Source organism: Medicago truncatula, chromosome 2 (assembly GCF_003473485.1).
Source record: "Medicago truncatula cultivar Jemalong A17 chromosome 2, MtrunA17r5.0-ANR, whole genome shotgun sequence".
In the NCBI taxonomy this organism is placed as follows: Eukaryota; Viridiplantae; Streptophyta; class Magnoliopsida; order Fabales; family Fabaceae; genus Medicago; species Medicago truncatula.
In genome coordinates, this window is record NC_053043.1 from 5110645 (window position 1) to 5122940 (window position 12296).

The following is a 12296-nucleotide window of genomic DNA, read 5'->3' on the forward strand; positions in this document are numbered from 1 at the left end:
ACCATGAGGGCTCATACTTATAATTTTCCCTATAGACAGAAGTTGAAAGAGTGCTCAGCTGAGAGGAAGTAAAAGTAAGATTGAACCATTTTGTCTGATACACTTTGAGCTAAGCTTCTTGTTTGCACTCATACTTTGAATACTTTTATCTATTTCTAAAACTTTCCTTCATTGCCCGCCCGCCCGCGTAACTTTTTCTTATCCTTCTCTCACCACACCCTCTTCCAATAAATTCTTACCTCCGGAATTTTGGGTTTAATTTCTCCTTTTCGAATTTCTTCAAAATATTAAATAAATAAAAAAACTCATTTAAAATCAGAGCTTGTTCAAAATCACAAATCTAAATTTCAACACTTCATTCTATCGTTATGCTTGCCATCTGAATGTTTTTTATTTTACTTGAGCTGGGTTTGATGGTTTCTTCTTTGCATCTTCAAGCATTTTTTAGGATAAACCATCCATTATTTTTTAAAAGTTTGGTACAAAACGTTATTGTCATTGAAAAAGTTAGCTCATCACACCACGTTATATTGAGTTTAATAAAAAAAATTAAAAAGTTTTAAAATTTATTCTGTAATTAATATTACATATATATTATCACTCTTAATAAAATATTTTAGACCATAAATAATGAATACGCCGCCATCCACTACTTAATAATTTAAATATTGCAAAAGTATTATTTATTCAAATATAATATATATTCGACGAATAGTTTGACCAACTCTTCAGCCAAAAGTTATTATGCATAAGTCATTTCCTTATGCACCCTGCATAAACACTTCACAACCATCAAATTTATTGTACACGTGTAATAATCCTAGGTCTCTCAGCTCACACTCTCACAACCATCAGATTTGCTCCGACGTGACTCACCCTACACTTTCACAACCATCATATTTGCTCCGACGTGACTCACCCTCGCTCGCCGCTCCAACGTGATTTCACCGGCGAGGTTGCACGTATTTCACTTGCTCGCATGTGAAAGCATGCAGGTGTTGTCGGTACCTCTAACAACGACAATGCAAGTGTATCCAGATGAGAAAGCTTCCGCTTGAGGGAGAGCATATGCCGATGAATTGATGACTCACATTTGAAGGAGAGATTTGTGGTAGATGTGACTTATAAGTTGCACATTGATAAAAAAAAAAAAAGTAGATGTTGCACACTTTATAAGTGAGAGAACCTATATATCTAAGACTCTAAAATTTTGGGTTATAGTATGGTGTCCGAATCATTTGTGTGGTTGCTTTTGGCGCAATATAGATAATCTCCTAAACTTCCCTCTTCATTAACATTTTAATACTTTTATATTTTATATAAATATATATTATAATAATTATTAATGGTATAAAAATTTTGCACACATAACCCAAAGTCCTGGATCCAGCAATGCACTGTTATAATATCTAATCCAACGAAACTAACATGTTCTATTTTAGTTTTTATTAAGATTATGACTTGTTACGATTGTGTTGTACTGGTATTGAGTGATAAAATATTGTTTCTAGTGTATTATGCGATGTGTACATAAAATTTTAAGAAAAATGGACTATTGTTGAAAATTGGTTCATACGGTGTAAACATTTTTAAAGATAAAAGATTAATTTGAAACCAAAAAAGAAAAAGAAAAAAACTCTCAAACTTGAAACTTATAGTCGATTATCATCGAAGTATTTCGTGAATCACACTTTAAATTTTTATGTTAAATACAGGTGAAATTCCATTATCCCTCTTCAACATCTCTTCTTTGAGAGAGATCAGCCTTACTAAGAACAATTTAAATGGAAGTCTCCCAGACGAGATGTGTCTTCAACTTCCTCAACTTTAATTATTTTCTCTAAAAAGTAATCATTTTGAAGGATTCATTCCACCATCGATTGGAAACTGTACATCATTACAAACGTTACATTTACAGAATAACTTTTTTACAGGTATACCGTACACCCTTAACTTTCTATCTACATGTTATACTTTTAGTTAAGTTTTTAAAATTTCTGTATTATTAGTATTTGTTTTTACACCAAGCTTCATCATCTTACACATGCGACTTTGTTGTTTCTTTATGATATTTGATTTTAGGTTCGATACCAATGGAGATTGGCCATCTCAGTCAACTTCAACTTCTACTAATGGGAAATAACAGCTTGAGTGGACCTATTCCTTCAAAAGTCTTCAACATTTCAACATTGGAAATTTTGTATCTTGATCAAAATTCTCTCTCAGGCATGCTTCCATCAAATTTGGGATTTGGACTTCCTAACCTACAACAACTAGACATTTTAGCAAACAGATTTGTTGGAAGAATTCCAAATAGTATATCCAATGCTTCAAATCACGTTCGAGCTGAATTTGGTGCTAATGAATTTAGTGGAATTATGCCTAATTCTTTTGGAGATTTAAGAGTCCTAGAATTTCTCGGCATAGGTGGCAATAATTTGACATTAATTGATGAATCTCTTGAAATAAACTTCCTTACTTCACTTGCAAGTTGCAAATATCTAAAATATCTTGTATTATCAGGGAATAGCTTACTATCAAAACTTCCCAAGTCCATTACAAACTTATCTGTAGAACACTTTTTGGCAGATTCTTGTGGAATTAATGGAAATATTCCTGTAGAAATCGGAAACATAAGCAACTTGATTCAATTATCTCTGAGAAGCAATAGTTTAAATGGAGCAATCCCTAGTACAATTAAAGGGTTACATAAACTTCAATCTTTGAATCTTGGCTACAATGGGCTGCAAGGATCCATGATTGATGAGCTTTGTGAAATTAGGAGTTTGAGTGAGTTGGGTTTGACAAGCAATAAGCTTTTTGGAGTGTTACCAACATGTTTGGGAAATATGACTTCTCTTAGAAAGTTTCACATAGGATCTAATAGGTTAACCTCTGAGATACCTTCTTCCTTTTGGAATCTCGAAGATATTTTAGAGGTAGACCTATCTTCTAATGCTTTAATTGCAAATCTTCCACCTGAGATTAAGAATTTGAGAGTTCTTGTACTATTAGACTTGTCAAGAAATCAAATTTCAAGAAACATTCCAACAGCCATAAGTTTATTGAACACTTTAGAAACTCTCTCCTTGGCAGCTAACAAATTGAGTGGGCCTATCCCAACATCACTTGGTGAAATGTTAAGCTTGAGTTTCTTGGACTTGTCTCAAAATCTTCTTACTGGTGCGATCCCAAAATCCTTAGAGTCACTTTCTTATCTTAAATACATTAACTTTTCATACAATAGATTGCAAGGAGAGATTCCTAATGGAGGACCTTTCAAAAAATTCACATCTCAATCTTTCATGCATAATGAAGCACTTTGTGGCAGTTCTCACTTACAAGTACCTCCATGTGATAAACATAGGAAAAAGTCAAAGATGTTATTAATCATATTGATATCATCCATAATTGTTGTGCTATGTATTTTGGTTGTTGCATGCATAATACTTCGAATGCATAAAAGGAGAAAGGGTAAAAATTCACTTGAAAGGGGTTTACACACTATAGGAGTTCCAAAAAGGATTTCCTATTATGAACTAGTGCAAGCAACTAATGGATTCAGTGAGAGTAATTTACTTGGAAGGGGTGGCTTTGGATCCGTGTATCAAGGAATGCTTTCTAGTGGGAAGATGATAGCAATTAAAGTACTTGACTTGACAATGGCAGAAGCATCAAGAAGCTTTGATGCAGAATGCAATGCAATGCGCAACCTTCGACATAGAAATCTAGTTCAAATTATGAGTAGTTGTTCAAATCCTGATTTCAAATCTCTAGTGATGGAGTTTATGTCAAATGGAAGTGTGGAAAGATGGTTATACTCTGATAACTATTTTTTGGATTTCTTGCAAAGGTTGAACATAATGATAGATGTGGCATCAGCATTGGAGTATCTCCATCATGGTTCTTTAATACCAGTGGTTCATTGTGACTTGAAGCCTGCTAATGTGTTATTGGATGAAAATATGATTGCACATGTTAGTGATTTTGGGATTTCCAAGCTCTTGGATGAAGGACAATCAAAAACTCATACAGGTTATAACTTCTTCACTTCTAAGTCATATTATATCTTATCAATTTGAGTTTGTCAGGTCAACTCAGTTGAGAAAATAATAACTAATACATATTTTTATTTATAAAAAATTAAAGATTTTGATTAAGAAGGGACCAAATGGATTGATATGGTATACTGTGTTGTTATTATGAATGAAACAGTATTTTTTTTTTTTTAAAACAAAAACTAAAACAATTATTTTGTAAGAATAAAAACAATAACAAATTTTGATCATGAAAACAAGAGATAGCAAAACTGGTTGAACTTATTAGGTTGGCAAGTTTTAACCTCACATTTTAGACGTTTTTTAGGCCAATTGGTCTAACCATGAAGACATCTATATTTTGTTTTGTTTTGTTATTGATTGGCTATCATAACACAAGTATCATTGAGAATATTTTTATAACTAGTGATTAATGTTCATATACAGAGTATGGATCTAGCGGAATCATTTCAGTTAAAGGAGATGTGTACAGCTATGGGATAATGCTAATGGAAATGTTCACCGGAAAGACGCCAACAAATGAAATGTTTTCAGAAGAATTAACCTTGAAAACTTGGATTACTGAATCAATGGCGAATTCCAGTATGGAAGTTGTGGATTACAATTTAGGCTCACAACATGAGAAAGAAATTCATGATATCTTAGCTTTAGCATTGAGATGTTGTGAAGATTCACCTGAGGCTCGGATTAATATGACAGATGTAACTACCTTATTAATCAACATCAAGACTTCACTCATCCGATGAAAAAGGAGATCAAGAAATAAAATTTAGTAGTAAGTTATTATATGCTTTTGAAACATCCCCCTGTTCCTTTATTCCAAATGTTGTTTGAATCTTTTTTTTTTTTCTTTTTTTTTTAAAAGATCGATGTTTTGTTTGAATCTAGATGGAATATAAAACATTGTTTAATCGGAAATTATATGTAATTGGTGCGACCTGACGCTCCTGTTATGGTAGCATCTATTGAAGTTGTACTTCTGTGTAGTTCTATGCCATTTTAGATGCAAAAATTTCTCCATTTCCATTCTAAAATACTTGCAATTGCATCTTAATAATAATACAAAGCATTACATACAACTTCAGGAATCTCAATTGAAGCAGTCACTAAGAAGAACTGCGATTAGTTACTTCTTAAACGCATCTGCGTGGAAACCACATGTATCTCCTAACTGTGAATTTGTTGTGTATAAGTTGTTGGGGGAGTTCAGCACGCATCTAAAGCAACAGTCAGCTAAATGATCAAAGCTCCAGAAGCCTTAACTTTATTAACTTACTCACTTTAAAAAAGCCAAATTTCTAAGTCATAAAATATTTACTTGGACTGTAAAAAATACATTTACTTGGAATTCACTTATTAGCCAATTTCATATATTGATATTTGACGCTTTATTTTGAAATGATATTCAATTCCATATCGATTTCATTACTTGTTCGGATCCAATGTTGAAACTTCTGGATACAAAAGTTGTACACACAAATAGTAGAATCACAATTTTAGCCATTTGCAGCCCAACATGAAATAAATGTCATTATATCCACCAGATATTTTCCCCCCAAAATGAATATGAATGTCATGTCAAAAAACATAAATGGATTAACAACCAACAGAAAAAGGAAAGCTGCAAATGAAAATGGAAGTAAGCTGAGTTTTGGGGAAATTTTGAAGGAAAAAGAAATATTCCTAAGTTTATAACTTGACTTAAATTTTTGACATTGATTAACAACTCTCATAAAAGGAACAACTAAAAAGGGACGGATGTAGACTAGACACTGCAGTTGTAACAAAGTGAGTATTTTTTTGTTTCTAAAAAGACTATCATCAAAACTCACACACATTAAGTGTTGAAAATCACAAGTTCAAACTCGTGTTTGAGCATATCAAATGTCCCTACAACCGACAAAGTAAGGCTTCTTTATTTGTACGAAAAATGTTAATGCTAATATATATTAGTATACCCCTAACAAGATTTCAGAATAGAATAAAATTTGATAATTAAGACAAAAACTCTAGTGAAAGTTGCCGGTGAAAGACCAAGCATGAGCTACTCTCGAAACAAGAAAGCAAGTAAATATAAACAAGGTTAACAATAATGCAATAAAATAATAAATGATTCAATGACTTGTTTCTTCATTTTTTTTTTCTTTGCTCCTTTTAGTGGACACATTTGACTAAATAAATTCCTATCAAAATGTAACAATACACATTTTTTTTTTCATTACCGCAAGCACTGTTTAAAATTCTGATTATGACAGTTACCATAAAGTCACAAACATCTAGCAACACACTAACAAATTCAAGTTTTCCTTTTTTTTTAACATTGTTCAATTATATATAGATAGAAATTTAATTTAACGCTTCACTTGAAATTTCAAATCTGTGGATAAGGATCCAGCAGTTCATGTTCCACCAAAAATGATGCCGATCCAACACCAGCAAGTATTCCAAATGCCGATGCTTGTTTCCAACTGGATCCGTATCTGTCTAATAATAAGTAAATCAAAATGGTAACATATTCAAAAAAAAAAAATTGAATCAATCAAGTGCTTAATTGAATTGGTTTATGGAATTGTGAAGTACCACATATGCAAGATCTAGACAATGGCAGCAAGAGTTTTCACCACATAGTATGCCTAGAAGAATTGTGCAGACCTGCTTGCTATATGCCAATATGGCTGCATAATATATACGACATTATTTTAATTTAATTAGTATGTAGACATTGCCATCTAGTTTAATGAAAACATTACCATCTATGAAACATGAACATTTAGAATATAAAGGCCCGGTCCGTGTTGCACATGTGTCTCGATCAATTATGTTTTTAGATAAGCAAAGTTAATGAAGGGTACATTTGAGGTAGTTCCAAATTAAATCAAGTCAAATGAGGCAAACGTGAGGGAAGTGACTGATGACAGTCAGTCATTCACTTTTTAGAGTTTTTTTATGATATTTTTGAGTTCACAAGCAAGATTAAGCAGCAAGAAAAACTGAAGAAGCTGAAAAAGGGGATCGTGTCACGATTACTGAAAAACGTGACACGGTTTGGAGCTTCAAGAAATATGCATTCGGCATTGGTGAAAACGTAGCACGATTATGGAAACCCTAATTTTGGTTGTTTGTTACACAAGGAAGAAACGTGTCACAATTTACTTAAATCGTGCCACGATTTTAGGAGCAGTTCTTGCCTATTTAAGCTGAAGACTATTCTGAAAACAAGGGTTACGATTTGGAGAGAGCAAAGTGCGATTCGAGATCTAAAGACGGTTAGGAGGGCGATTTCTTCAACCTTCTATCAATTCATGTATGTTTTGATTCCAGTATTGATTATGCTATTTGTAAACTCAAATATGAGTAGCTAAATCTCTTAGAGATTAGGTCTGAGATGATTCTTTGTAACCCTTATTGAACCATGTTGTTGTGAAACTCTATTTATTGTGAATGACAATCTAGTTTTTATTCAATTCAATTGTTCTTAATGCTTTTTATATCCTGATCAAATATAAACATAATTTAGTGAGAATGAATGACTACTGACCATAGCTTTCTACTTAGACAGAATTGAATTGTTCTAATAATCATGGTTAGTATAGGAATGGATAATCCTTTATTAGTGATATTAGGTTAACGTTCTTAAAACCTTCAAAGATTATTAGACCACCTAAGGAATTAGGGGCTGTAGTTTGAGAAGAGGGTCCTAACTCAAGGGATTGATTAGGACTATTTTGTTAACTATCGTGGAACTAGAAAATCATTCATAAGAATAGGTGCAGTATACCAATTAGGGGAACATAGATAATTTGAAAGACCTGATCTCATCTCTCTTCATATTTTCTAACCAAATCTTTATTTTATGTTATTTAATTTTATGCAATCAAATAAAATCTAAACAAAATAATTTATACATCCTGAATATTTACTTTATTTCTAAATTGAGATTAACACAGTCCTTGTGAGAACGATATTTTTATTACTTCGATACGTTTTTACTAAAATATCTATCAGTGACAATGTGATATGCTTACAGCAGCAGTAGATGAACTTTGAGATGTAACCTGTTTGTATTGAAATGTTTAGCAGTTAGCATAACATGGACTCTGAAAAGTTGCTAATAGTTTTATATAATATCAATTTGGATTGAAACACTGTCTCCTTACCATAGAATTTGTTTTACTAAGAAAAATAGCAAATTTTATTACCTTAACGAACAACCAATAAAGGGAATCACACTCTTCTTTGAAGGATGTTATTTAACAAGAAACTTCCAATCTGTCAAACCAGCATAGGCATATCTTGGTTTGTGATACCAGTAAAGTTGAAAAGAACTTGGTTGCAGCTGCGAAGTTGTCTAAAGAGGAAAAACTAACAGAGAAGGCATCTTTGGAGGGACATATTCTTTGTGTGTCCTAAAGCTACAAGATGTTGGGAATTCGTGAAGTTGGAATTGTCAATGACCTGCAAATGATCTTAACTCTTTGCTTTTCAATATTTTTGACAGATTATCCTCACATCAGGAAGTGTCGCCATTGTGAGCTATGGGAGAAGGCCCTTAAATACTAGGTGGGACCTTAACTCTTCACTCTTGCATTACGCTTCAGTAATGCGCCTAAGTGCTGCAGCATTTCTGCAGGCTTAAACAATAAATTACTTCTTGCATAAATTCAACATAACATAACTTAAATCATTCTAATCTATTAAAAAGGACTTCTAAACCTAGTTAAGTAAATTAATCTAAAACTACTCAAGTAAAAGACTTTATCAACTTGCATAAATAGGATAAAATAAGGTGAAGTAACTCAAATTTATAAGAGTTTAAAATAGTCGATAGCAAATCAGCACAACCGACAACCAAGAATCAACAACAAAACAGTGCTAGTAAAATTGACAAGCCAACACTAGCAGATGTTTATCGACCTCTAGCGACAGCGCTAAAAATTACTAACTTAGGAATAGTAATTTCCATGAATGTGGCTTTGCACGTCAGTTAGTTAGTTACCTAGTTCTCTTTCTCTGTCTCAGGATCTAAGTATGCTTCCAATATTTTAACTTTCTTTAAGTTCCCTGCAACTTACATTTTGTGATAAAACTTTTATATTTCTTTGCAATTTATTTTCAAGCAATTTAATTCCAAGTCCTTTAAACTTTCAAGCATTACTATTTCAAGTCATTTATTTTTCAGCAAACTATAGATTTTGTTCAATTTATGTTATGTCTTTTTAAAGTTTTCTCTAAATTCAAGTCAATGTACGTACGTATCTTATCATTTTATCTTCATAGTTTATATGATTGTCTTTAATTTCTTCACAATTTTATTTTCGTCTCCGTTTGTTCTTTAAAAATATGTAAACTCTCACAAACTATTATTCGAGTCAAGAACTTTATAAAAATCCACACAGTCACACACACACGTAAGGTCTCATAAGTTCCCAATTAACTTGACTAAGATCCAATGATCACACTCATTAAACTTTCATTTATGGTCGATTTGACATGCTTGACCGTTAACCAAAACTATCCTAAAGAATGATATTAATCTATATATTTTTGATATATATAGTAAACAAAATAAATAAATACAGGGTTAAACATGTATAAGAGTTAATCAAGTATATAATTTTAAAATTTGAAAATTTTCTTTAGATATAATAACATAAGTTAAGTCTCACTATAGTTTATCTGATTCACCAAAAAGGATGAACTTTTGTTGTCGAATTAATTAACCAAAGCTCAACTAGTCATAAGTTATTCTTATTTTAGCTCATTTGTTTCAGAAAAGATATATAACTATTGTCGACCAGTGAACTAACCACAATTCAATTGTTCATTTGTGAAGTTTCATTGCAATTTATTCGATTCAAAAGAGAGACTGAACCCTTTTCGATCAGTGAAGTTTAAATACCTAATTGACGTGGTTTGACTACCATAAAAAATTGTAATCCTTTTTTATTTTATTTTTATAAAAATACATTTTACAATCTTAATAAAAAAAATATTTATTTTATATTCAATCCATAAAAAAAGCATTCACTTTTATATAACCCAAAGTTTAAGTATTTTGAAAAAATAATTTGTCAAATTAATAATTATTTTGAATGAATTTTCAAAATATTCATTTTTTCTAATGTTTAATATTATCCAAGCAAAGCAAGGCACACATTTTTTGTATAAAATCGAAAGTACACTGTATTATGTAAAAATTAGAATGTTTCATATATATATATATATATATATATATACTTTGTAAACAAAAAATAAAGAATGTTTAATTAATACTTCTTTAAAATGAATACTAAAAAATGATTTCCCAAGTTATACGTTTTCCCAAGGTTTAATTATATACGTGGTTGGTTTCAAGTTAAGACAAAATATATTGTGCATTATTCCCAGCTTCATCACCTTTGTTATTTGTCTGTTCCCTCCAATGCCTGAAAGACTTGTTTAGCCCCCAAATGACCAGCTTCTCAACACCAAGTCAAGTCTACAGTCTGCAGCATGAAGCCATATTCACGATAAGTCTGATTGTTACATATTCTGAATTTCCACCAACTCCACAATTGAAGTGAATGAGACTGTTTTGTCATTGAGTTCAACCCCAGCAAAGGTTTCAAGAAATTTCACGAACTATTCATTCGTCATATGTGCTTATAATTTGGGATGGAAAAACTGTGAAATTCTCTTGATCTTGCAACAGAATAAGGGTCTTTGGACTTCTAACGAGTTCTGCCTTGTTTAACATTCCAAATTCTCTTGACTTTTACTAAGTTTTCTAGTGCAACAAGGCCGAGAGACACTCATAACTAAATTTTCCTACACTCCAAAATTATAAGCACCTATTTTAATTAAGATCAAAACAATTGTCCGGAAGTATAAGCGCCTTTTAAATTGATAAATGTATTCGATTATTATTCTTGAATAAGTGATATATCTAGTTTATATCTATAATATAGATAAAGGACGTTGCTTATTCAATGAATAAAAAAAATGAATTTTTTTATTATTATAATAATGATGAGATGCAGTACATCTATGACAATTGCTAATAAATGTTCTGAACCGGTCAACGACCTCAGCCCAATTACTTAGGCTCAATAACAAATCAAGTTGCTGTATTTGACAATTTACTCGCAACAAATCAAGAAAGAAGGAAGAGGTTTTTTGAAAATTAAATTTTATGTAAGAATAATTTTGTCATTTTAGAGTGTAACCAGGATTATAGTGTAATTAGAAAAACTCAAGTAATTATTATCCAAGGTACACATTTTTTTTTATGAAATAGAAAGTACACTATATTATGTAAAATTAGACCTTTGATATATAATACTCTCTCCGGTCCTATTTATAAGAAAAAGTTAACTTTTTAGATTCATTGAGTAATTAATGTATTTGGTATAGAATATAGGCTAAATACATAATTTATACTTTGAATCAAAAAAGTCAAATATTTCTTATAAATAAGATCGAAGGAAATACATGTTTAAAATGAATGATTCAAAATCACAGTATCGTGTATTATCCCCCAATTAGACCTCTATGCATTCCCCAACTCGTACGTTTTCCTGATCTTTATTTTGTGGTTCCTTTCAAGTTAAGACAAAACATAGTATTGTGTATTATCCCCCACTTATTTATGTGGCCTCCAACGCCGCAAAGACTTTGGTTTAGCCCCTCATTGACTGGCTTATCAACACCAAGTCATTATATCACATCACAATATACTTCATCAGTAATATATTTTTAGGTCATAAGTAATGTATTTTTTTTAAGGAATTAGTGTATATGTTTTATAATATAGAATAAATACATTATTTATTAAATAAATTTAATTTAATTTTAATAATAAATATAAAAGGAAGCTAAATGCGGAGTGATGAAACATTACTTATTCAATGAAAATCACAACTCAATATATTAAAGGTAGGGATGTAAATAGATATCCATGATGCGGATAGTGTGATATTTGTGTGCGCTCTGTCAGATAAATATGAAATCCGTATTCTATCCATATTCATGCGGATATCCGTTTAGCGGGTAATCCACGGATTTTGAGGTATCCGCGGATTTTTACAGATATCCATGGATAACATTTATAAAAATAAAATAAAAAATTTGTTTAATTTTTTTTTAGCTAAAATTTAGAAACAAAGGTTCTTCACATGCATTTTCTTTTCTTTTTAGCAAAACATAATATTCATACATTACAATAACAACAAAGATCATTGACTCAACAAAAACATAAAT

General features: G+C 31.3%; 1 protein-coding gene across 1 annotated transcript; it reads left to right on the top strand.

The window, feature by feature from the left end:
• The first annotated feature begins 1625 nt into the window (after nt 1-1625).
• Nucleotides 1626-4871, top strand: LOC25485995 (LRR receptor-like serine/threonine-protein kinase EFR). The gene is made up of 3 exons (XM_013607139.3): nt 1626-1934; nt 2083-4035; nt 4485-4871. Exons 2-3 carry the CDS (start codon nt 2094-2096, stop codon nt 4802-4804), a joined length of 2262 nt encoding a protein of 753 aa, XP_013462593.2. The 5' UTR covers nt 1626-1934; nt 2083-2093; the 3' UTR covers nt 4805-4871.
• Nucleotides 4872-12296: the final 7425 nt, after the last annotated feature.